This window comes from Magnolia sinica, chromosome 3 (genome assembly GCF_029962835.1).
Source record: "Magnolia sinica isolate HGM2019 chromosome 3, MsV1, whole genome shotgun sequence".
NCBI classification, from domain to species: domain Eukaryota; kingdom Viridiplantae; phylum Streptophyta; class Magnoliopsida; order Magnoliales; family Magnoliaceae; genus Magnolia; species Magnolia sinica.
Genome location: NC_080575.1, coordinates 104745894 through 104773720, shown reverse-complemented (window position 1 = coordinate 104773720; position 27827 = coordinate 104745894). Strand labels below are relative to the sequence as shown.

Genomic DNA, 27827 nt, shown 5'->3' with positions numbered 1-27827 from the left:
TCATAATCAATCGAGTTACATCCCAAGTATGGGTGTACATTTATAAGTGGGGGTTTTCCACTGATGTACTAGTTTAAGTTTCATAAGTAATCCACAAATAAGCCACAAACATGAAATCAATATGTGTGATCAATAATAAGCAGGTAATATAGCAATCTAATTCTAATAATTAACATATGATTATAACATGGAAATATCATTTATCAATTGAAATTAAAATGAAAACTATCGCTTAAGCTAATGGGAAAATGGAAAGATCAAGGGAAAGAATCATCACCTGAGTAGTTGTAGTCTTGCCCTTGATCCGAATTCCTGCGTGTAGTTAGTGGCCCCAAGTTACGCAAATAGCTTCCTAGAGAATTAGTTGGCATTAGACAACAAGTCCTAAGGTCTTAAGCATATTGAAAGTTGGTGGGGTTTGAAGGGCCCATGATTAAGATCATTTGGGCCCGATTTAGAGTGGCTAGGCCCACTAGATTATTTCCTATTCATGGTCCAGATTGGGCCTAGTTTGCGTTACACAAGCAAGGCCCAGAGTGGGCTGGTTCATTTAGGCCCACCAGCTGCCCGTGGTGCGGCCCATTGAATTTTGACGTGAGGCCCACCAGATTTTGGTGGTGTGGTCCACGTGCGGCCCACTGAGATTGGATCTCAGGTGCGGCCCACGACTATCCAAGGTGAGGCCCGCTGTTTGTGTATGTGGGGCTGATCCCAGGCCCACAATGTTTTGGCTGAACCTGGCCCAAGGTTTGGGCCGGTTTCGGCCCAGATAGAGACCCATCCCAGGCATGATTCTGGGCCCATTCCAGGCCTAATTTTAGCATGATCCCAGGCCTGGTTTCAGCTGAGATCCTGACCTGTTTTTAGCTCGAATCCAGGCCCACTTTGAGAGCTGCTTCTATTTGGATTCATGGTCTGTCTAAAGGCCTGTTTTCAGCCTCATGTACGACCCACGTTTGACCCATTTGCAGCTCGTTTTGGGGCCCACTCACGGCAGCCTACGAGAAGGTGGTTTGCGGTCTGTTGATGGACCGGTTTTGGCCCACTGTAGTGCATGGTGAGGCCCATTTCGAACTGTCTTAGAGCCCAGTTTCCGGTCCAATGTCCGGCCCCAAACTCGGCTCGTTCCTCAGTCCAGATGTCTAGCTGGGGCCGTATTTCAATCCAAGAGGATAGAGGGGAAGGGTCTACCAGCCTCGGTCGAGCTCGACTCGAGCTTGGGTTGGAACGCACGCAACCTCCCCCTCTCTCTCTCTCTCTCTCTCTCTCTCTCTCTCTCTCTCTCTCTCTCTCTCTCTCTCTCTCTCTCTCTCTCTCTCTCTCTCTCTCTCTCTCTCTCTTTCTTCTTCATGTGCTTCCTCCATTCGTTGCTGCTGGAAGCATCCAGCAATGGCCATCAGGCCCGGCCTGACTCGGCCCGAACTTGGCTTGGTGGAGGAGATGACGGCTGCCATTAATGGCGTTTTTGAAGCCGATGGTTCTTCCTCCAATCTGCCTCTTCCAGACAGTCCGTATGGACTCCATGAAGCTCACGGACGTGAGGTTTTGAAGGTTGGGAGAGATCGGCAGGTGGGTTCGAGCTTGAGAAGAAGCAGCTTGTTTTTGGAGAAACTGGGTGTTGGTGCGGCTATGGCTTCCCTCTCTCTTTCTTTGCTTGAGACCCTAACTTTGTAGGGATAGGAATGCTCTAGAATGGACGGCTGGGATTGGAAAGGGGAGAGTTTTCACGTGGATTGCCCTTGTGGCAAGGAGAACAGTTTCTTTTTTTGGAAACGTTGGTTTTTCACAGCCCGTAAGCGGCTGGATTTGTGGTCACAAGCACGCTCATATTTGTGTGAAATAGCTGGAGTCTTGGTCAGCCTCAAGTCGTTCACATGATGGACGGTTTGGATTGTCCAGATGGATAGTGTAGGTGGGCCACTGATCAAAGAACGGACGTACGTCCGTCGATTGGTGCAACTGAGGAGAGAGAGAAAAATCTCTTTTTAGAGAAGTTGCGTGTCAGCGCAGTCTGACCGAGCCTCTCAACTCAGTGCACTGCGAGTGTACTATCACGGTGGTGTACACCTAGTCCATCATGGGGTCTACAGAGATGTTCTATGAAATCTACTCCGTCCACTAGGCTCTAGGGGTCCAAAGTAGTGCCCTTGACCAAAGATGGGGCAGATCCAAGGCTTAGGTGGGCCCCACGACTTGATTCAGATCCTATTTGAGGATTCGCCTCAATTCAATGGCCAGATTGCATCCAAACTCATCATCAATGATAAAAAGGTCCACGGGACCACTCAACTAAAATTTTGTGGCTGGATTGTGGATCGCTTATAATATTAAATATCCTCCTTTGCAATGTTTTTAATATCATTACCTTTGTTGTTATTATTATGATTATTTTCATTATTATTACTTTCTAAGTTGTTTATCTAAGTTGTTTATCATATTTTGCATCTTAATCAATGCCGTTTATTTACTCAATTAGCTGCCTATAGGGCTCTGATAAGAAGGATTAGATCATTTTAGGTTGGTAAGTGAGCCATACCAAGTGAATGTCCACTTATCGAATCTCGACATCCTAATGATTCAAATAACTCAACAGTTGGATCGACTCATCCTTAGTTATTAGCAGTCCTAGGAATCCTAAGAAGTGATTAGGTGTGATCTGGTAGTCGAATATGGGCGTAGGTGATCCAGTTTGTGTTTCTAAAGGATGGATTGTCCAACGAGGTGTTGTAACTTGATGGACGGTGGATCTTGTGACCGTTATCCCTAATTTTCTTTATATGTTCTAATTGTAGTAAGTAGGTGTATTTTGGAACATCATCATGATCAAGATTCTAAAATGAGATTTTTATTTATTTAAGTACTTGGTCAATTTAGTCACGTTGTGGTGGTTAAATGGACAGATCGATCTTAAATCTTACGATTTGTGTCGTGAGTTATCATAGTCCAAAATCGGATGCTTATTTTATGATTTGGGAATATTTGATGGTCAGATCAATTCTAAATCTGATCATTAATGATTCGTGTGGTTCTTAGTTAATTCTAGAAGAATTTAACGCTTATTATCCTAATCAGATGATTGGATTATCTAGTTATGCTAGGGATTTCAATATTGAGTGATGAGGTCTGAGGAATAGTGAATTTGATGATCTAGGGTTCGATGATGGCAATGGACGGTTTGATTCGTTCATCAAGCGATTAGTCTATTAGGGTGGTTGGAATCCTAAAGTAGGTTATGCTGATGATGTGATGGTTCATCTTAACATTAATGGGTGGGTGGCTTAATATATGGATTGAGACTGTCTGCGATGATTGGATTTAAGCTGTAATGAACGTGAATGTCCAAGTTAAGTTAGTGTTTGTACTAAGTTAGGTTACTTGGTAGTACCCGAGTACTGGAAACCATGGGGTGTTACAAATCTAGTCTATCAAGACTACTAGTATTGGAACGCGGTAGCCAACACAACATTTATTAATCATTGCAAAGTGAGACTAAGCATGGTCACAAATACCACTAACCTTAACGACATAGATCAGAGAGGAAGAAGTATGGCCTGAGAATTACACACACAGTGTGATTATGTGTCTATCCTCAAGATGTCTTAGAGCTTTTAAATATCTAAAATGAGACAAGACTTTAGTTCTGCTTCAAAATAAACTGCTATTACTTAAGGAAAAGTAGAAACAAACTTTATTTCATAATCATCAAAACTTTATAAATGAGATCTCTATACATGTCTGTGCAAAAGAAATCACACTCAACTCCCACTAACAGAATACATCTGTGGGATCGATAACTCCTATGGATGTTACATGCTCTTAAAATATCGTGATAGGGAGCCCTTTAGAGAGTGAATTTTTAATCATCTTATTAGTGCTGATGAACTTCATGGACACTAGAGGATTCTGATATCTTTCCTTCACAACAAGATACTCGATATTGATATACCTCAACTTTGATGAATACTTGTTGTTACTTGAGAAAAAAATCATAATTGTGTTATCACAAAAGATCTGATCATGCAAGTTCTGGGCATTCAAAACTGCGTTTCATCTTCTAGCACTTCGACTCAAGTTATCAAGTGGGTAAAATTAGATAAGGGCTAGATGAAGTTTAATGTAGATGACTTAGCTAGGGGTAATCCAGGAGCAGGAGGAGGGGGAGGTGTTTGCAGGGACCATCTTGGCAATCTAATCTTTGCTTTTCATAAGAAGTATAGCTTCGTCTCGAATAACATTGCTGAGGCACAGGCTATGGTTAACGGGCTGTTAATCTGTTCAAAGAAGGGCCTCAACAACATTATCGTAGAAACTGACTCCTGCATCATTTTTGAAGTTGTATCCTCCACTCCTTGCTCTAGTGGCTAGAACCTGTGGTATCGTCTTAGTATCATTCATCAGCTCTCTCAGTCTCTCAACTTTCGCTTTTCCCACACCCTTCGCGAGGGTAACTCGGTGGCGGATGGCCTAGCTAAGATTGCCTGCGGTGGAGCTGCGAACATGATCTTCTTCACCTGCTCTTCGCTTCCTCATCTCATCAGGGGATCCCTTTTGCTAGACAAAGCGAATGTGGGGCTGCTGAGGAGAGGTAAACTGAAAATGGAAGTGGGTTAGCATTGCTAGCGTGTCCACCAGGGGCTTCTCCTCGGGCTGCGCCCTGGTTGATTGTGTGAGGGAGGTTTGCTTGCTGCAGCCTCTTCTTGTGGGTTTTGTGGCCATCCTTTGCAGTAATAGTGAATGGTTAGGTGGTTTTGTTTATTGGAGAGGCTGCTGTGCAGATGCCAGAAGTTTTCCTTTAGCCTCCATTTTTTGCTTTTTTGTTGATATGATAGATGAGGCCCGACCTGAATTTGTGAATTGTACACCCCCTGTTCATTTTATCAATCATAGGGGTAAGACCCCTCCTTTTTTTAAAAAGTTATCACAAAAGATTCTCAATAGTTTCGGAACATGCTCTAATACATGCAAACCCTAAGAAGAAATGTTGTAACCATAGTACCTAATTTGATGCTTCATAACTATTGGGGAAAAAATATGATAAGTCTGGAGACCCGGTTATGGAATGGACCAACTCTACTGACACTGCCCAAGAATCCGAGGCTCTAGGCGCGACCAAGGCAAAACAAAGCTTAAAGGAGAGACTTAGCTCGGATTTGTACGAAATGAATCCCGACCGAGAGTAAAAGAGTCACGAGCCATATGTGAGATACATAAGACGCATGAAATTGCTTCAGTTAACGAGGCATCAACGTTTAAAGAGGCCGATTAAGGCCTTAAAGCTAAAAGCCACCTGACCGACTATAAAACCGATCCATATGAGGCCAGTTACAGCGTCAGTTATTGGATTAAGGTGACATCATAAGCCGATTCAATAGTGGAGCATGCTACCGAGTCTATGGAAGAATTGACGACCGCTTCACCCGAGTCAGCTCCCGACCCAATACTCTGGAGGCTGTATGTCGATGGCTCCTCTGACACTAAGGCAAGCGAGGCAGGAGTAGTGCTGAAAACTCCCGATCAAACCTAATGCAGTATGCCTTAAGAATTGAATTTCAAGCCTCGAACAATACAACAAAATATGAAGTGTTACTGCTCAGCCTCTGACTCGCAGCCAGTTTAGGTGTCACGCATCTCAATGTTTTCAGCGATTCACAGCTAGTCGTCAATCAAGTCACCAGCATGTATTAAACACGAAAGGAACAACTGAAAGCGTATATGGAGAAAGCTAAAGAACTAATCAGCGGCTTTCAGCTTTGTGTCGTCACTCGGATCCCTCGAACAGAAAATGCCAAAGCTGATCTATTAGCAAGATTCGCCTGCCGATGAAGACGACATACCCAGGTTCGTTCCAATTGAGTACGTCGCTAAGCTAAGTATTAATGAACCAGTTAGCTCGATCGTACTTATTATTGATTCGGGACCTACTTGGCTCGACCCAATTGTACGATACCTCGACAATGGAGAAATACCCGAAGATCGTGCTAAGGCTCGGCGATTGAAAATCTGAGCCTCCCGTTATACTATACCTAACGGGACTTTATACAAAAAATGTTATTACGCTTCGTTGCTACGATGCGTAAACCCCAGCGAAGCTGAGTACGTACTACAGGAAATCCACGAATGGATCTGCAGAAATCACTCAAGCGGACGATCACTAGCACACAAGGTCTTACATCAGGGATACTACTGGCCGACTATCCAGCATAACGCTCGTAAGCTCGTTCAGAGATGTGCAAGTGTCAGAGATTCGCGACTATCCTGAGACAACCTCCCGAAGAACTAACTCCGATGATCGGTCCTTGGCCCTTTGCACAGTCGGGAATCGACATCATAGGGCCACTCCCTGTGAGAAAAGGCCAAACCAAGTTTGCTGTCGTAGCCGTAGACTACTTCTCAAAGTGGGCCGAGGCCTAGCCCTTGGCGAAGATAACTGAGCAGAAGATCAGACACTTCGTGTGGAAGAACACTATCTGCCGATTCGGGATACCCTGGACCATTGTTACCGATAATGGGAAGCAGTTCGACAATATAAGCTTTCGTGATATAGGCAATAAACTCGAAATCAGAAATGTCTACTCATCACCTCATCATCCTCAGACGAACGGACAAGTTAAGGCAGTCAACAAGATCATCAAACAACATCTCTGAACCAAGCTTGACCGATCCAAAGGAGCATGGGCCAAGGAACTCCCAAAGATACTGTGGGCTTACCGAACCACGGCTCGAACTGCTACGGGAGAAACACCTTTCTCCCTTGCTTATGGCTTGGAAGCTGTCACCCTCGTCGAGATCGGGTTGCCTTCAACTCAAGTCAATCCGTTCAATGAAGAAGATAATGAAGAACTCTTAGCCCTTAGACTCGATCTTGTGGACGAACAAAGGGAAAAAGCTTGGCTACGAATAATGGCTCGACGGCAACAAGTAGCTCGGTTCTACAATACCAGAGTCAAAGTCAGGTGTTTTCGAGTTGGGGACATGGTCCTCCAGAAAACATTCCTTAATACTAAGGAGTTGGCACGGGCACACCAGGGGAAGGACCCTATGTCGTCTCAAACACCATCCGACCAGGAACGTACCGGTTGGAAGACCTAACCGGACGATTGCTGCCTCATCCGTGGAATGCGAGCATCTAAAAATCTACTACCCCTAAGTCGGCCTAGCAATATGTTTTTTTTAAAAAAAGAGAGAACTCAAAAACTACAAACATGTAAACCGAGTCAATTGAATAAAACCAAGTATGTTCATTGATCACTCCAAGTGTTTTACATTGGGTTACATCAGGCTCTACCACCGCATTACATTGAGAAAGTAACAAAAATAAAGGCAGAGACAGTCGGCTTCAACATGAGAAATCCTCTCCCGGGCCCTGAAGACTCAGTCTGTTTGGAGAGCTGGTGTGAGTGCCAAAAACCAAATGCTAGTGTCAGTGCCAAAAGCTGGTGTGAGTGCCAAAAAGGAGCTGATGATGGTACCAAAAATCCAGCTCCAAGGTTCACTAGGAGCTAAGTAGTTCAGACTCAGCCACCACCACTTGGTGCAACCTCAGCCACCTTAGGAGCTGCCTCGACCTCGACACCAGCCGCAGCATCAGCAGACTCAACGACCTCAGCCTCCGGCGCATCGGAATCAGCGGAACCTTCTTCAAATCCCGAGAGATCAAGGTCAGGAAAGGATTCCTTCATCACCATGATACACGCTGTGTATTCACTCTGATACAAGCGATTCCTCTCTTCCTCAAACTCTTGGAATTCGAGAAAGGCCGGTACAGCCCGATCCTTGGCCTCTTTGGCCTTCATAACCTCGTCGATGGCCTTCTAAATGGCTGCCTTAGCCTCACCCTTAGTTCGAGCCAACTTATCCATGCAAGAGGCATGAGCCTGACGGACTCGCCGACTCTCTTCTTGAGCCTCTGTCAGTAGAATGTCCACGCGAGCACACTCGGTTTTGGCGTCATTAGCGGCCTTCTTAGCGAGTCCCAACTCGCCCGACAGAATGCCAGCCCGAGTCAAGGCAACCTTAGCTTTAGCTTCCGCCTCAGCTGTCTGTTTTTGAGCCGTAGTCAGATCCGAGCAGGCCTTAACCAAACAAGGGGCCAACTGCAAAAGAAGAACGTGAAGCAAGACTAAGTCACTGATACAAGAAATCATAAACAAAAGAAAGACCACAAGCATTACCTTAAAGAGTATCTTTGCCGCATGACCGAGAGTTTGTGTCGAAGGGGTATTGTAGAGACTAGCAAAGTCTCTCTCGCTCCCATGAGCAATGGCCCAAGGGACCATCCCCGACACGATCCGCTGGAAAGGCGAAGACTCCTGTTGAGTCGTCCCGCCTCCTGAGGGCTCCCCTCTCTACTCCTCTCCTGGCTCCGAGACCCGCTCAACAATGGATCTTGGCTCAGGAGCCGCCTGGGAATCGGCAGGAACCACGTCCACCTCTTCCACCCTCTCTTCATGGTCAGAGAGGACGACAATGGTCGGGACGACCGGAGCAAGGGCGGCCGGAGCGGATGGCTCCATAGCTTTGGGGGCCGACTTATGCTTCTTCGAAGGCCGAGGCTCCGAAAGAAGCACCGACCTCGGTGGAGCTTTCATCTTGGACGCTGGTTTCGGAAGAGGCCGAGCTTCAGCCATATCTGCATTAGACGAGGTAAAAAAGTTAAGCAAAATTTAGGAGAAATGCGTTGGAATAATTAGAGGATACCTATCACGGAGGAGTCAAGGCCCGAGAGAAGAAGATGCTCTGGCTGGAGAAGATTCTTCCAAGACCGATCTTCTGGATTAAGCGCCTTCAGCTCCTTGATCCGAGCTAAAGCGTTGGTGCCTAACTTCGGCCTCTTCTTGGGGATGTCTGCAAAGACGCGTTCAGTCAGACTCAGAAGAATCATAGTAAGAAAAGACACAAAAAGGACTATCGAGTCACCTGCTTCAGAGAATGGCCGAGGAATGCGAGGTTCAAAGAGCCCAGACTCGGCAGTCTCCCAACGACCACACACCCAGAACCACCTCTCTCTCCAGTGCTTGTTAGAGGTAGAAGGGTCGGTTATTAAAGAGCCGCCTTTGTTCCGCCAAGCGCTCAAAAAGTACCATCCGGGCTGCTGAGGGTTTGACCGTACTTGGTACAGATAGAAGAACTCATCAATGGTAAGTGGGGGCTGCTCTGCCTCAGCCCACAGCACTGAACATCCGAACAAGTTCCTCCACTCATTCGGAACTATCTTCCCGGGAGTAATTCAGAGTTGGGAAAGAAAATTCCGAGCAACGGGTTGAAGGGGCAGACGCAGGCCACATTGCATTGAAACTTGGAAATTGCGACCATCCCAGGAGGAGGATGGTCGGGTAATTCGCTCGGGAGGGGAAGACGAAGAATTACTGAGTCGAAAATGTGATACCCAACTCGAATTTTGTCTAAGTCTGCCTCGGTCAAAACCGAGGGGATCGGACCCCTCTGCTCGTCTCCAGCCTCCCCTCCCTCGGCTTCCTCTTCCTCCACATCTGCCAACTCAACGGCGCATGCCAATCTCCTAAGAGGAACCAATTCAGTGGTTTCCTCGAACTCGTCATCCTCTTCTTCCAATTCATCCCTAGGAAAACGAGGGTTAGGTCTACCAGGGGCAGTCACCGCACACGCCCCTTCGCCAGAAGGACCTGCCGAAGCAGGACGCTCAGCTGAAGTTCCAGACACTCTTTTAGAGTACTGGAAGGCCTCGTTTCGTCCTCATCACCGGAAATCCCCTCTCGAGGACTTGAAGAATGCATTGCCATAAAAAAACGAAAAGGAAAGGGAGGGAAAGGACTCACCGGAGAGGCAAAAAGTGCACAGTTAGAGAAGTAAAAAAGGAAAAGAAGGATGAAAATAATGGAGAAAATGGTGGGATGCGTGGACAGGAAGAAGAGACGGAAAGCAAACGAGAATTGAAGGAGCGGACGCGTGGAAATGGGAAATGAATCCCGCTCCTCCCTTTTATAGCCCTGCCACGTGGCAGAGGCATTTAGGGAGGAGTCGAATCAACGCCTGCTTCGACTCCCCCGCCCAACGCGTGGCACACGCCGATTGACGTAACTAACTCTCTCGCCACGTGTCCGACGCTCATAAGCGGACAGAACAGTCTGATGGCTGTCCGCTTGTGCGACCTCGAGTAACGAACCGATATACGTTGAGAACGACACAAGAAGCATTAAATGCTCCATCACAACCTCGGTCTTCAATGCACACCGATTTAAAAGCTCGTTACTCTTTAGTGTTGACATGGCTAACACAAGGAGTAGGGGGCTTACTGTTGGGGAAAAAATATGACCAACTCTATTGACACTTCCTAAGAATCCGAGGCACCATGTTAGACCGAAGTAAGACAAAGCCTAATCGAGGTAAGACAAAGCCTAAAGGAGAGACTTAGCTCGGATTCGTAGGAAATGAATCCCGACCAAGAGTAAAAGAGTCACGAGCCATAGGCGAGATATATAAGACGCATGAAGTTGACTCGGCTAACGAGGCAACAACGTCTAATGAGGCCAATTAAGGCCCTAACTAAGCTTGACCGAGCCAAAGGAGCATGGGCTGAAGAACTCCTAAAAATATTATGGGCATACTGAACTACGGCTCAAACAGCTACGGGAGAAACACCTTTCTCCCTTGCTTATGGCTTGGAAGCTGTCACTCCAGTCGAGATCGGGTTGCCTTCAACTCAAGTCAATCCGTTCAATGAAGAAGATAATGAAGAACTCTTAGCCCTTAGACTCGATCTTGTGGACGAACAAAGGGAAAAAGCTTGGCTACGAATAATGGCTCGACGGCAACAAGTAGCTCGGTTCTACAATACCAGAGTCAAAGTCAGGTGTTTTCGAGTTGGGGACATGGTCCTCCAGAAAACATTCCTTAATACTAAGGAGTTGGCACGGGCACACCAGGGGAAGGACCCTATGTCGTCTCAAACACCATCCGACCAGGAACGTACCGGTTGGAAGACCTAACCGGACGATTGCTGCCTCATCCGTGGAATGCGAGCATCTAAAAATCTACTACCCCTAAGTCGGCCTAGCAATATGTTTTTTTTAAAAAAAGAGAGAACTCAAAAACTACAAACATGTAAATCGAGTCAATTGAATAAAACCAGGTATGTTCATTGATCACTCCAAGTATTTTACATTGGGTTACATCAGGCTCTACTGCCGCATTACATTGAGAAAGTAACAAAAATAAAGGCAGAGATATTCGACTTCAACATGAGAAATCCTCTCTTGGTTGCGGATGCTCTCGAGTCGGCCTTGAAGATTGGTATGCTTGCTGGTGTGAGTGCCAAAAACCAAATGCTAGTGTCAGTGCCAAAAGCTAGTGTGAGTGCAAAAATAGAGCTGATGATGGTACCAAAAATTTAGCTCCAAGGTCCACCAGGAGCTAAGTAGTTCAGACTCAGCTACCACAACTTGGAGCAATCTCAGCCACCTCAGGAGCTGCCTCGACCTCGACACTAGCCGCAGCATCAGCAGACTCAGCGGCCTCAGCCTCCGGCTCCTCAGAATCTGCGACACCTTCTTCAAATCCCGAGAGATCGGGGTTAGGAAAGGATTCCTTCATCACCATGATACAAGCTGTGTATCCACTCTGATACAAGCGATCCTTCTCTTCCTCAAACTCTTGGAATTCAAGAAAGGCATGTACAGCCTGATCCTTGGCTTCTTTGGCCTTCGTAGCCTCGTCTATGGCCTTCTAAATGGCTGCCTCAACCTCACCCTTGGTCTGAACTAACTTATCCGCGTAAGAGGTATGAGCTTGATGGACTCGCCGACTCTCTTCTTGAGCCTCTGTTAGTAGCACTGCCACGCGAGTACACTCGGCTTTGGCGTCATCAGTGGCCTTCTTAGCGAGTCCCAACTCACTCGACAGAATGCTAGCCCAAGTCATGGCAACCTCAGCTTTAGCTTCCGCCTCAGCTGTCTATTTTTGAGCCACAGTTAGATTTGAGCAGGCCTTAACCAAACAAGGGGCCAACTGTAAAAGAAGAATGTGAAGCAAGACTAAGTCACCGATATAAGAAATCATAAACAAAAAAAGACCACAAGCGTTACCTCAAGGAGTATCTTTGCCGCATGACCGAGAGTTTGTGTCGAAGGAGCATTGTAGAGACTAGCAAAGTCTCTCTCGCTCCCATGACCAATGGCCTAAGGGACCATCCCTGACACGATCCGCTAGAAAGGCGAAGACTCCTGTTGAATCGCCCTCCCTCCCGCGGGCTCCCCTTTCTGCTCCTCTCTCGGCTCCGAGACCCGCTCAGCAACGGGTCTTGGCTCAGGGGCCGCCTGGGAATCGGCAGGAACCGCGTCCACCTCTTCCGCCCTCTCTTCATGGTCAGAGAGGACAACAATGGTCGGGACGACCGGAGCAGGGTCGGCCGGAGCGGATGGCTCCATAGCTTTGGGGGCCGACTTATGCTTCTTCGATGGTCGAGACTCCGAAAGAAGCACCGACCTTGGTGGAGCTTTCATCTTGGACGCTGGTTTCAGAAGAGGCTGAGCTTCAGCTATATCTGTATTAGACGAGGTAAAAAAGTTAAGAAAAATCCAGAAGAAACACGTCGGAATAATTAGAGGATACCTATTACGGAGGAGTCAAGGCTCGAGAGAAGAAGACTTTTTGGCTGGAGAAGATTCTTCCAAGACCGATCTTTCGGACTAAGCGCCTTCAGCTCCTTGATCCGATCTAAAGCGTTGGCGCCTAACTTCGGCCTTTTCTTGGGAATGTCTACAAAGACGCGTTCAGTCAGACTCAGAAGAATCATAGTAAGAAAAGACACAAAAAGGACTGCCGAGTCACCTGCTTCAGAGAATGGCCGAGGAATGCGAGGTTTAAAGAGCCCAGACTCGGCAATCACCTAACGACCACATACCCAGAACCACCTCTCTCTCCAGTGCTTGTTAGAGGTAAAAGGGTCGGTTATCAAAGAACCGCCTTTATTCCGTAAGTGCTCAAAAAGTATCATCCGGGCTGCTGAGGGTTTGGCTGTACTTAGTACAGATAGAGGAACTCATCAATGGTCAGTGGGGGCTGCTCTGCCTTAGCCCACAGCACTAAACATCCGAATAAGTTCCTCCACCCACTTGGAACTATCTTCTCGGGAGCAATTTAGAGTCGGGAAAGAAAATCCCGAGCAACGGGTTTAAGGGGCAGACGCAGGCCACATTGCATGGCAACTTGAAAATTGCGACCATCCCAGGAGGAGGATGGTTGGGTAATTCGCTCGGGAGGGAAAGACGAAGAATTACTGAGTCGGGGATGTGATACCCGACTCGAATTTTGTCCTAGTCTGCCTCGGTCAAAACCGAGGGAATCGGACCCCTCTGCTCGTCTCTAGCCTCCCCTCCCTCAGCTTCCTCTTCTTCCACATCTGCCGACTCAACGGTGCGTGCTGATCTCCTAAGAGGAACCGATTCAGTGGTTTCCTCGAACTCTTCATCCTCTTCTTCCAATTCATCCCCAGGAAAACGGGGGTTAGGTCTACCAGGGGCAGTCACCAGACACGCCCCTTCGCCAGAAGGACCTGTCGAAGCGGGACGCTCAGCTGAAGTTCCAAACACTCTTTTAGAGTACTGGAAGGCCTCATTAGCGCCTATTGCCATCTCCGTCAGCAATGAGGGCGATTCTGAGACATTCTAGACATGTCTCGTTTCGTCCTCATCACCAGAAATCTCCTCCCGGGGACTTGAAGAATGCATTGCCATTAAAAAAATGAAAAGGAAGGGGAGGGAAAGGACTCACCAAAGAGGCAAAAAGTGTACAGCTGGAGAAGTAAAAAGGAAAAGAAGGACGAAAACAATGGAGAAAATGGCGGGATGCGTGGACAGGAAGAAGAGAAGGAAAGCAAACGAGAATTGAAGGAGCGGACGTGCGGAAATGGGAAATGAATCTCACTCCTCCCTTTTGTAGCCCTGCAATGTGGCAGAGGCATTTAAGGAGGAGTCGAATCAACGCCTTCTTCGACTCCCCCGCCCGACGCGTGGCGCACGCCGATTGATGTAACTAACGCTCTCGCCACGTGTCCGACTCTCATAAGCGAACAGAACAGTCTGACGGCTGTCCGCTCGTGCGACCTTGAGTAACGAACCGATGTACGTTGAGAACGACACAAGAAGTATTAAATGCTCCATCATAACCTCGGTTTTCAATGCACACCGATTTAAAAGCTCGTTACTCCTTAGTGTCGACATGGCTAACACAAGGAGTAGGGCGCTTACTGTTGGGGAAAAAATATGATAAGTCTAGAGATCCGGTTATGTAATAGACCAACTCTACTAACACTGTCCAAGAATCTGAGGCTCCAGGGGTGACCGAGGAAAAACGAAGCCTAAAGCAGAGACTTAGCTCGGATTCGTAGGAAATGAATCCTGACCGAGAGTAAAAGAGTCACGAGCCATAGGCGAGATACATAAGACATATGAAGTTGCTTCAGCTAATGAGGTAGCAACGTTTAAAGAGGCCGATTAAGGCCCTAAAACTAAAAGCCACCTGACCGACTATAAAACCGACCCATATGAGGTCGATTATAGCGTCGGCTATCGAATTAAGGAAGAACATCGGTCATAGGTCGATTCTGTTCCGTCCGACAGAAGGCAAAAAGCATAAACCTTATGGTTAGCCGAGGCTCAGTTATTAGCTGAGTCGGTTGCGGCCGAGCCAAGTAAGGAAGAGACAGTGTAAATTCAAATGCTGTCCAGGAAATCTTGTAAAAGGATTCCCAACCTCGAAGATCTCGGAATTGGGCAGAATCCATGAATAGATTATAACCAAATCAAATCTCCTAAAAACGGGAAAGAGAATCCTCGCACGCTAGGACCTCTTGCTCCTATAAAAGAAGGACTTTCTAAGATGAAAGGTATGCAAAAAAATACTTCAAAAACTCCTCCTTTCTTGTCCAGTCATTGACTTAAGCATCGCAGGTTCCCCGGCTCTAGCCAGGGTCCCTTTTCTATCTTTCTTGTGTAGGTGACAACTCAGAAGGAGGTGTACCGATTTTTTGCATCAACAATAACAATCAATAAACTAAGCTTCCATAGTAGATGGGGTTGTCGTCGGCTGTTTCACACTCTTCCAAAACACAAACTGATCAACCATCATAAAGATGTAACTTGAGGTGAACTTCTTAGTATCAATGAAGCTAGCATAATATGCATATGAATATCCAACAAACTCTAAATAGTCATACCTTCCATATATGAGTCCAAAATCCTATATCCTTTACTGATAACAAAATACATTCTTCATATCTATCCAATGATGCATTACTGATAGGAAAGATGCATGCATAACATTCCAACTACAAAAGCAATATGTAATATTGCATAACATTCCAACTACAAAAGTAATATGTAATATTGATAAAATGAATGTAATACATAAAAGACAGTGAGCCCCATAGAGTTTACTGAGCATGTAATCTGCTTCCCTCCTGACGCAACCCGTTCACGCGACGCATAAGGTGTAACGTAGCGGATTTTTTTTTTTTTTTTAATCTTTGCACCCAAGAGAGAATGTAGGCTCACTTCTGAAAGCTGGTCAACTCACTGATGGTAATGGTGCGGAAGGGCTCAGATAGATACGCCTGGGTGTGAGCAGACATCTCTTGCGCCACGAAACGCATTGCGGGCCGTGACTCAGGGTTGGCCTTCGTGCATGCAAGGGCCATCTTAACCGTGAAGACCACCTCCTCTGCCAACTGGCCAGTCGGGGGCGGAAGACGTTGATCCAGTACATCTTTCAACAATGCATCTTGGGCATTGGATGATGTTGATGATGATGATAGGGAGGTGATGAGCTCCCCTGGGTGTGCACCCATCAAAACCTCCAGTGCTACCACACCAAAACTATATGCATCGCATTTCTCTGTAACCTTCATTGTGTAAGCAAGCTCTGCACATTACCACACTAATATCACTAGAATTGCTAATTAAAGGTTAAAACACCTATAAAAGAAAGCTTATGTCTTTTGGGTTGTATTGGTTTCGATTTTAGAAAATTTCTGCTCACTGAATCTAGACCACCTGGTAGGACCCTCAAGTAATGCATTATACTAGCTATCTTATAATTGATGGAGTTTCTTCATTTGAATCTGGGCGATAAAACATTCTGTTTTCACCATCCCATCGATTGGGACTGCCTGATCTGTGGTTTACCTATTGTGGACCATCTAGAGTGAGGCCCACCAAATAGAGAATTTGGATTCATCAATCGTACAACCACGTGGTGATGAATCCAGACTAGTCCATCTCCGAATGAACAAGAAGTTTGTAGGTTGAGTTTAACCTACGATCCGATGTGTGGGGCCCACAGTAATTCGTGCATCACCTGCAATCAGTTGATCATGTTCTCCACCTAAGTTTTCCTTGGCGCCCAAAAAAAATAAAAATAAATAAATAATGTAAATCCAAAACTTAGATGGGCCACACCATTTAAATCATGCTAAACCTCTAAAATCTAGTGGTGCGGACCACCTGAACCTTTGAATGGGCTGATTTTAGGAGGTGTTTGGCATCTCTATTTATAAGAGCTTATTTGTTTACTCTAAAAATATTTACTAATTTAAAAAAGTTCTTATTTTTTAATTAAAGTATTTGGTAAATCTCTAATTTTAGAGCTTTTTTTTTTTGAAATAAGTTTAAAAGTTCTTAAAAAATAAGTGAGGGGAGGTTACTTTCTCTTTTAGAGCTTGTTTGGCTTAAGCCGGTAAACATTTTTACTTAATTTTTGAACAAGTTTGTCCTCAAACTTTTGAAGTAATTCCCATCCTACCCTTTTGTCTTCTCTTTACAGTCTCTCTAAGATGGACCCACATAATGAGCAACCTATTTTGAAGGTGGGGCTCCACATGATGAATGGTCTAGATCAAGGCGGGCTCACATAATGCATGGTCACATCAAAGGTGGCCCCCTATATAATGGATGCCCCACATCAAAGTGTGGACCCACATGATGGACAACCCACATCAAAGCTGTGACCCATATGATGGATGGTGGACATTGAAGGTGGGACCACATGATAAAAGGTTGACATCAAAGGTAGAGTTGGGCATCGAGTCGAGTCGGACCGAGTTAGGGCTGACTCGACTCGATTTGGTTTTGAAATAGGCTTGACCCAAACTCGATCTGACTTGATACTGAGTTCAGCATGCCTGAATTGATTTAAGTTCGATCTGGCCTGGATTGATTCGGACTAAGTCCGATCCAGTCAGAAGAATTGAGTCGGGTTGAGTTGGCATCGAGTCGGATTGAGAGATGATGAAGGGAGGGAGGGAGTGGAGAGGAGGGAGGAGGAGGAGGAGGGTGATGGTGGTGGGTAATTGACATGCTTGGAAGAGGAGGAGGATGAGGGAGGGAGTGAAGAGGAGAGAGAGAGGAGGAAGAGGGTGATGGTGGTGGGTTGTCGGGCTTGGAAGAGGAGGAGGAGGAGGGGGAGAGAGAGAGAGAGAGAGAGAGAGAGAGAGAGAGAGAGAGAGAGAGAGTGTGTGTGTGTGTGTGTGTGTGTGTGTGTGTTTGGGATCGAGTTGGGGTATGGTGAGGCGGTAGGGTTAGAGAGTCGGGTTTTGGATTGAGTCGAGTCTAAACGGATCGAGTTTCGGGTCGAGTTACTGGGTAACTCGAACTCAACTTGGTTTGAGTTTGGATTGGGCGAAGCATACTCGGTTCAGACCGACTCACCCAATCGATTTGGGTTGAGTCGGATTTGAACGAGTTAGATGAGTCGAGTTAGACGGATCGAGTCGTCCAGTGCCCACCTCTAATCAAAGGTGGGCCTATATGATGAAAAACCCATGTTGAAGGTTGGGCTCCACATGATGGACGGTCAACAACAAAGGTGGGACCCACATGATGGATGGTGAACATTAAGGTGGGTCCCACATGATGATGACCTGCATCAAAATGTGGCCTTGCATGATGGACTATCTACATCAAGTGGGCCCCACAAGATGGACAGTTCATAGAAAAGGTGGGACCCACATGGATGATGGACATCAAAGGTGGGCTTGTATGATAAACGGCCCATATTGAAGGTGCCTCCCACATGATAAATGGTCCATATTAAGTGGGCCCACATAATGCATGGTTCACATCAAAGGTGAGCCTCACATGATGGATGACCCACATCAAACGGTGGCCCAACAAGATGGACCATACACGTTAAGTGGGCCCCACTTGATGAACGTTCCACATCGAAGGCGGGACGCACATAATGTATGATGGATATCAAAGGTGGGCCCACATGATGGACTATGGACATCAAAGGTGGGGCCACGTGATGGACTGTTGACATCAAAGGTGGGCCCATATGATGAACAATCAGTATTGAAGGGGGGCCCCACATAATGAATGGTACACATCAAGGTGGCCCACATAATGGATGGAGTGGGCCACACATGATAGATGTTCCACATCAAAGTGTGGTCCCTTGTGATGGACAATCCATATTAAGTGGGCCTCACCTAATGGATGGTCTATATCCAAGGTCTCGCATGATGGACAACCCATATGCAAAGTGGCCCAACATGATGGATGATCCACATAGAAGGTGTGCCCCACACGATGGATGGTGGTCATCAAGAGTGGGCCCTATATGATGGATAACCCATTTTGAAAGTCGGACCCACACGATGGATACATCAAATGTAGATTCCACGTGGTGCGTACTGGACATTGAGGAGCCCCACATAAAGGACAATTAGCATTGATGGTAGGCCCCACATGATAGATGACCTATATCAAGATGGTCCCCACATAATGGATGGTCCACGTCAAAGGTCAACCCCTAATGATGAACGGTCTACATCCAAGACAAGCCTCGCATGATAGACGACTCACTTTGAAGGTTTAGCCTATATGACGGAGGATCAACATCAAAGGTGGGCTCCATATAATGGAGGATCCACATCCAACATTCAACATAATGGATGGCCCAAATGTCTTAAAACATGAAGGTACTACGCATTCATTCTTTTGCCATTTGGGGCACGGTCAATTTATGATAAGATCTATCAAAACAATCATCTAGATTACTCTTATACCAAAGTTGTTGTAATATTTAAAAATGATATCAACTACCCCTAGAAAGACTCTTAGTTAAATGTTTGACCAAACATGCTTATTTCATATAAGAGTTTTTGTTTTTATTATTATTTTTTATTTTTAAAAACTAGTTTACTAAATAGGCTTATTTAAAACAAGAGTTAGAATTTTTTATTTTTATTTAAAAAAAAAAAAAAACTTATTAGAGTGGCTCTTATTTGAAAAGCTTTTATTGGATTAGAGTGGAGATGCTAAAGCGCTTAGTGTGCGTTAACCCTGGTGGGGGACAATTTCTAAATGGATTGGATGACATATAAGAAAAACAATGGGCCCACACATCATCTGGAAGGCTTATAATGGTGAGCCTCTCCATCCCAACTGTACCGTGTGGTGTGGCCCACAACACGGTGCACACTTGACAGATGGATTGGTTTTCATGCCCTCATCATAGTGGACCACAGAAAACACACATTGCGCTATTGGGTTAGGTGTTAAAGCTAACCTGCAAAGATTTCCAGATATTTAGGGGTCATATTATATTTTTTTCATTCCCATCCGTACAATAAATATCCACCAATCTAATAGTTAGGTAATTAAATAGTGTAATTTTTAGATAGTTGAGTTTAACTTGTACCCCACGTGTGCAATTTTTAAGTAATTTCAGTTGGATTGAAATGTTTTTAAATTAGATTTGAAAAATCTAGAAACAATTGGTTTTTGCCTTTGTTAACTAACTTACCTTAATTATGTTTAGTTTTATTCCACATTAGAAAGTTGTTACGAAAACTAAGTATTTATATTAAAACCCCTCACTTATCCTATGCATTGGAAAACAAAGGTATGGCATGGGAGAAACCTCATGCATATGCGCCGCGGCAAGGTGTGGTGTGTCATTGATAGGATACTTTTGATTTTCTCTGCATATGTTTTGGCTTAATCATGTATGAGAAGATAAAGAGCTGTTACACATCTACTTGATAATTAATGAGCAGGTATGCGCCGACATGCATTTATTACACCGCTCACATGCGCCTCGATCCCAACGATCACCTACTTTTCCTTAACAAAAGACATCTCCTCACCATTACAAATCTATTCAGAAAATCTATCGTCTCTATGGTTTTTTTCCGAGTTCTTTCCAGGTAAAATAACTATAGTTTTCTTGAGTTCGTGTGACTGAGATCGTGAGTGTACCTGATCCAAGCTGCTTATCTTGGAGGAGAGTTGTTGTATCCTGGGGCAGACTTTCTTGGACCTAGTGCATCAGGGGTCGTCTTCCTACGGGGGCAAATATGTCTTTAAGATAGTGACAATAACGTTCCTCACCTCTCTAGATTCATCTCTTGTTATTTGTGGTTTATTATTTTGGATTTTCTGCTATATCTTTGTATTTTAGAACCAACTATTTCTAAGTATGTGCATATCTTCCATCCCACTCTATGATAATATAAAACTTCTTCAATTTTCTCACAAGGAACCAAATACCTTTATGATTGAAAGATTTTAGCCATTAATTCTTTTGCGCCTTCTAATTGATCATTGCTATACTTTTTTTTTTTCTTTAACCATTTATTTATGGGGCACTGACGGAAGGAATGCATACCAGTAATTTAAAAGGTCTCATTGAGGCATCACGCTTCTAAGTAGGGCCCATAAATTAGTGGCCTCTTCCATAGGACCGGATTAGGTGAGACCTTTGACTCACTCAAGATGGTGTTGCCCTTACCACAGGATCCACCTAAATGTATGTATTCCGTATCCACACCGTCCATCTATTTTTCCACATCATTTTATGGCATTATCTACACAGAAGTTTTTTATGATTAGGTGGACCATACCATAAGAAACAATGGTGATTAGCCATTACTAGGCCACAGAGGTTTTGGATCAAGTTGATATTTGTTTTTTCCCTTCATCCAGGCTTATGTGACCTTATCAACAAATTGGATGGCAAATAAATGCTACGAAAACATTAAAGTGCATCCTAAGAAGCTTTTAATGATATGCCCATTGAGAAGTCTTTAGCCATATGGCATTGAATCACCACCGTTTCTGATGGTATGGTTCACCTGATGATTGAATTTGCTTCATTTTTTGCATAATGCCCTAAAATGATTTGGAAAAAACCATAGGACGATGTCGATACAAAAGACATACATAAAGGTGGGCCCCACGGTAAGGGCCCCACTCTTTAGGGTGAGTCTGGGGTCTCACCTAATCTGCTCAAATGCAAATTGGGTACTGGACCTATCCAGAGATGGACAAACCTATCAGGGGCTCTATGGGGCCCACTGTAATCTACATGTTGTATCCACATTGTCTGTCCATTTTAACAGAACATCTTAGGGCATGAACCTAAAAAGGAGGGGACCCCAACAGGACTGCCCATCTCTAGCTAGGTCTTGGTGGGGGTAGTACCCAATCAACGCCCAATCCACTCCCTTTTTCCACCAACCTAGGGAGTATGGATCCATTAGTACAAACCAGTGCACCAACTCTTTATTATCTAACATGAATAAAATTATACACGAATTGCCTGGGAAAAGCTTTGGTGAGAAGTTCCTGTGTTGGGAAATAAGCGGGGCCCATAGTGATGCTTGTGAGAAATCTGCCTTGTCCATCCGTTCAGGACATAAGACAAAAAATGAGATGGGTCTAAATTTAAGGGAGGCCACGGGAGAGAAAAGTGGGGAAAGAAATGCCTACGTTGAAGCCTTCTTGCCATTCACATTGTATGTTTATATGACCTCCACCACGCTAAGATAAACTGAAAACACATAAAACTTAGCTTGATACAAAACTTAGGTGGCCATATAAATGTTTCAACGGTGGTCGTTCAATCCCCATCTATCCTCTCGTGATAGCTTCCCATTAGAGTATCAAAGTTACTTTGGACAAGGATATATGCACCCACATATCTCTCTACAAAATGTTCTTTCTTTAGTCTTCTAACTACTTTTTGGAGAATTAGCGAACGAAAATGCCCCTGCTTTGGAACCTAATAATCATACGGACCTCCTTCTTCTTCTTCATTTGTTTTCTTGAAAATATTCTTCTTCTTTTTCAAATGCATCTTTCTAAGACCCACCACCACCCCTTCAACTGCATTTTCAGGCGCATAGTCACTGCCATAAACTTCTTTGATGTATGGGCACAACCAACAACTTTTATACCTTAAAAACGAGTGTTGTTTTTGCTTCGACAACCACGTTTCTTAGATATGAAAGCCACTGATATATGGAAGATATTTTGAATGGATTGTTTTATTTTATTTTTTTGCGAAATAGTATTTTCTTATATATGAAAGTCACTTTGAGTTGTGGATAAAGAGGGATGGTCATGGTTGTTGTCGTGAGAAGAAGTGATTGTCGGAAGAGGTTTGAGGTGAGAGGAATGGTTGTGGTTGTCATGTGTAAGACAATGAAGGAGATATAATTTGGATTTTGTAATGCACTACTTTAGGTGAACAATTATATCAACTTCAACCTTTAACATATGTCAATCAAAGTAGTTATGTGTCAATTAAGGGTTTGGGTCATGGTTGTCGTATGATAATGGTTATGTGGCCCATCATGAGATATGTGTCGAATCCACTCTGTCCATTGGATTCAAAATTTAATTTAAAACCATGGCATGGGCCAAATAATGAGTTACATTAAAAAATTTTATAGTCCCCGTGAAGTTTTCAATGGTAGGTTTTAAATCTCACTGCTTTCTGTGGTGTGGTCCACTTGAGCCTCTAATATACATAATTTTGGGGCATATCACAATGGATAAACTATATATATCACAATGGGACCCATGGGGCCATACATCTCTAGCTAGGTCATGTTACCCAGTTCCCTTTATGTCCCATGACATGACATGGATTTCCAGCAAAAGCCTTTCGTAGGAAGTTTCTACCACCCAAAGCTATGTTGGGCTCACCGTGATGCTTGTGGGAAATCCACTCTGTCCATCCATCTTTGGAGATCATGTCTTAATGTAAGACAAAAATTAGATAGATCTGAAACTTAAATGGGCCACATGACTGGAAATGGTGGAAAGGGATTGCCTACCATTCAAACCTTTTTGGGTTCTACTGTGATGTTTATATGCAATTGTAACCCTTTATAAAATGGCCCGAATATTCTTCACACAGTCCTTATAATTGGGATGAACTAAAAGAATAAAAATATTAGCCTAATTCAAAGCTTCTACATCCATACATACGTTTCAACAATAGGCGTAATATCTCCACAATTTTCTGTTGTGTGGCCCACTTGAGCTTTAGATCTAACTCATTTTTTTGGTGTCATGTGGTAGAATAATTTAGCAAAACGCGTGAAGCGCATAGATTTCTCATAAACACCATGGTGGCCTCCACAGTGTTTACCCCCTAGGCTTACGCAACATGCAGTCCAAATTCCTCCCGCATCATTACGGGTGTTGGGCCCCACGCACTTACGCAACATGCAGTCCAAATTCCTCCCGCATCATTACGGGTGTTGGGCCCCACGCAGGGCATTGTCCCTTAAAATTTCCATTTACTGTAAAGTGACTAAAAGAAGTAATACTTTGTAAGGGAGGCCATTTGCTACATGGCCATACCATGTGGTTATTTTGCTAAGAATCCCTTCTCAGGCACCGCTTTACCATTTCGAAAATCGGAAAGGGTGCGTGCACAACGTATCTAGCATAACCTAATATGTTCATCAGATGGGGCTTACTGCTTAGAAATTCTTTCCCGACAATCAGAGTGCAATCAGAGTATCCACTCATCAGGCGGGCTGAATTATATGAAACTTGGTCCCGTTTCTTCAGCCATACACTCCTTTCGCATGTTGTGATCCACCTGATAAACGGCCTCGCCAGATTCTTGATCTAGGCAGCAAATGGAATGAAACCCACCTGATGTACAGATCCGATATTGCAGAAGTGGCATCAAGTGTGTAAGCTGGGCCACGCGTGGAATTAGCACAAGCTGTGGGGCTTTCGACATTAAAAATTAAAAAAGGCTTCAGCCTATCCGGCTTGGGTTTGTTATCGCTCATGACTTGTATTGTATAGTTGTAGTCTTGTAGTCGGCCCGGAATGCCTCTGTAGTCTTTCTAATGCTAATTCCTTCTTCCTTATTCATTTTATAAGGGGTAGCTTCCGCGCCAGAAAAAAGGCCTCCTTCCGGGCCGGGAAGATCGCTTCGCTTCTGGCGACTAGCTTCTACAGCTAGCGCTTCGACTTGGAAGCAAGGTAAAGCTATCTTGAATCAATCAATGAATGAATGAAAAGGAACCAGCTTCAAAACGACTATCAATTCAGGCGCGCTAGCGCGTTTTCCCTTAGTAATAAGCTTGGAAGCCAGCAAGCAAGCTTAAGTGTATGATGAAAAAGCAATGTGAAGAATGTGTAGAAGAAACGCACACCTGGGGCCATGTAGCCATAAGACCCGGCAGCAGTAGTCCAGTTGGACGAGTCAGCGCGCAGCAGCCTCGCAGTTCCGAAATCGGATAGCCGAGCTTCATATCCGGCCTCCAACAACACGTTATTTACCGATATGTCCCGATGCACAATAGCAGGCGAGCAGTCATGGTGCATGTAGGAGATAGCGTGCGCCAGCCCTTGGATAACTTTCACCCTCGTCACCCAATCCAACTTCCCACTCCCTTCCTCTCCGTATAGCACTTTTCCCAAACTACCCTTCTCCATATACTCATACACCAAGTACAAGCGCCCGTTGCTCGAACAGAAGCCGTACAATTTGACTATGTTCCTGTGCCTGATCTCCGTCAATGCTCGGATCTCATTCTCAAAACTCCTCATGTTGTGGGCCGGGACGTCGCCCGAATCCGATATGTGGAGGCGTTTCACTGCGACAATCTGACCCGTTGGCAACTCTGCTTTGTAGACACTCCCGAACCCGCCTCTCCCAATGCAGTAACGCTCGTCGAAGCGATCAGTTGATTTTACGATGTCATTGAACGTGAATCGGCCTTCTCTTTCCCATATCGAGACTTGGATTGTCTCTTCCTTGGGACTCTCGATCTTGGCCATTGATCGCACTGGTTTCCTACTTAGAAGTAATACTAAGATGGCGGTCGCTAGTAACGTAATGGTGGCAATTGGGATGGTGACGAGTAAGATGATCTTCATGTGATTCTTCAGTTTCCAACTGCCGTGGGAAGTAGTAGAACAAGGGGGCACTCCTTTGGCATCATCACCGCATAAGCCGGAGTTCCCGATGAATGCGTCCGATGAAGCATCTTGGAATGCTTTGGTGTCTGGGATGGGACCCGCTAACTTGTTATATGACAAGTCGACAGATTGTAAACTAATCATCCTAGACAACGCCGATGGAATTCTGCCTGAGAGATTGTTATGAGAGAGATTGAGATTTTCGAGTGATGTTAGCTTCCCCAGGTTCTCAGGGATCACCCCAGATAGAAAATTGCTGCTGAGGTCTAGAAGTGACTGCAAAGAAACCAAATTGCCAAGCTGAAACGGTATCTCTCCTGATAATCGGTTATGGCTTAAATTCAGATTTATTAAGCGAATGAAATCTCCAAGGTTTTCAGGAATACTGCCAGTAATCATGTTTGCTGACAAATCGAGATCTTGGAGCTCACATAAGTCGGCAATCTTGAAAGGGATATTGCCTAATATCTGGTTGTTGCTCAAATTAAGCTTGAATAGCATACTCAAGTTACCCAGTTCAGGAGGCATGGTTCCTGTCAAGCGATTTGAGGACAGGCTCAGATCTTGCAGTTGAGTAAGGTTCCCAAGCTCTCTTGGAATTTTGCCTGAAATTCTGTTTTCTGCTATATGCAACTTAGTGAGTGCGTTATATTCTCCCCACTCAGGTGAAAGCTCGCCTGTGAACTGATTCCCGGTGAGATCGACGTACCCTAGTTTCGGATGGACTCCGAATGCCTTCGAGATGTCCCCTGTAAAACGATTCCTTTCGAACCGCACTCTGATTAAATTCGAGCAATTTCGCAAGCAATTCGGCAACGGACCCGACAAATTATTTCCATTCACCGTGAAACGCATGAGGGAGAGTCCACTGCATATCGATGGTGGCAGTTTGCCAGAGAAGCTGTTGTCGGAGAAGCTGACATTGACCAGGGAACTCTTCTGCCCAAAATCTTTCGGAATGCTGCCGGAGAAGTTGTTGGTGTAGATGTAGAAGAGTTTCAGTTTTTTGAGGTAAGAGATGGTTTTCGGCAGCTCACCTTGCAACCGATTGGTGTGAAGCTCAAGGTGTTGTAGGGATGCGATGCTTCCTATCTCAGGTGGGAGGTTTCCTGTGAGATTGTTGGAGAAGAGATTCAAGATCTTGAGCTGTTTCAGGTTTCCTAAACTTGGTGGGATCTGACCGGTAATCGTGTTATCGGAAAGGTCTAAATTTAACAAGTTCCTTAAGTTCCCCACCTCATGTGGGATCGGACCTGAGAGCTTATTCCGATAGAGGAAAAGGATTTTGAGCTTGGACAATCCGCCGATCTCAGGCGGGATCCTTCCATTGAGTTCATTGATCTGTAACTGCAATGAGACCAGCTCCGTCCAATTGGTGATTAAGTAAGGTGAAATCTCGCCTGAGAGCTTATTGTTTGAGATCCCGAGCTCAGATATCTTGGTTAGATTGGACAGAGAAGGAGGTAAGATGCCTGTGAGGCTGTTTATAGAGAGATCTACGAAGACAAGGTTAGCACAGAAGCCGAGCTCAGAGGGGATGGTAGAATTCAATCCATTGCTGTTGAGACTGAGCCGTCGAAGTGATCGTAGATGACCTAGAGAAGACGGAATTTGTCCACCTAACAGGTTTTCATTAAGTTCGAGGGCACGGAGACTTGAGATTGATCCCAGCTGTGGTGGGATTGTGCCGGTGAATCTATTCTTCCCCAGTAGGAGGACTTTGAGCCCAGGAAGTTTAGAAAGATCGGTGGGAATCGGTCCGCTAAACGAGTTGGCTCTAAGATCAAGGTATGTCAGATTCCTGCAACTGAGAATGAATGGCGGGAATTCCGATGATATCTTGTTGAAGGAGAGTGAGAGGTGCCGTACCTTTTGGAGGCTGAGAAGCTGGTGCGGGATTGGGCTTGTGAGGCTGTTCTCGGAGAGACGGAGTTCGATGAGCTCTGAGAGGCTTCCTATATCGGGTGGGACTTGTCCAGAGAAGTAGTTGCTGCTGAAGTCCAAGTAGGTGAGTTTCGAGAGAGCAGAGATGTTGGGTGGGATCCCACCGTGGAGGTTGTTTAAACTGAGGTCGAGGTGGGTGAGGTTGGTAAGAGATGAAAAGTCGAATTCATCGAGAGTGCCGTTGAGATCGGAGTCGGGGAGATTTATTTTGACAACAGTGGAAGAGTTGTGGTGGCAGCGGATGCCGATCCAATGGCAGAGATTTTTGGCATTGGTGATGGACCATGAATTGAGAGAATGGAAAGTTAGGCTGGTTTTCCATTTGATGAGAGCTTCTGCTTCTGTTGCAGCTGATGCTGATGATGTTGCTGATGTGTGCAAGGAAAGAGAGAAAAGGCATAGAAAAATTAAAAGAAGCGGATTTTGAAGTGGTTTCATGGCAGCTGCTTTTTTGGATTTGGATTCCTAGCAGTTCTGTTTCTGGTTGCATATAAAAGAGATTGGATAAGAGAGATACAGAGCAAGCAGTGTGAAAACTGAGAAGGATGAGAAAGGGGGAAGTTTCCTTCCGAGCATGTTTAAACTTTCCACACGTCTTTGACTTGTTTCAGCTCTGCAAAAGGGTCGAGTTCCTGACGCGACAGGTTTGATAATTTGGTCAAGATTTCAGGC

At 45.1% G+C, this 27827-nt stretch overlaps 1 protein-coding gene across 1 annotated transcript; it reads right to left on the bottom strand.

Moving 5' to 3' along the window:
* Positions 1-15493: 15493 nt before the first annotated feature.
* LOC131240528 (probable leucine-rich repeat receptor-like protein kinase At1g35710) lies at positions 15494-27685 on the bottom strand. The gene is made up of 2 exons (XM_058238807.1): positions 24443-27685; positions 15494-15894 (listed from the first exon to the last, which is right to left on the bottom strand). Exons 1-2 carry the CDS (start codon positions 27591-27593, stop codon positions 15524-15526), a joined length of 3522 nt encoding a protein of 1173 aa, XP_058094790.1. The 5' UTR covers positions 27594-27685; the 3' UTR covers positions 15494-15523.
* Between the last annotated feature and the right edge of the window lie 142 nt (positions 27686-27827).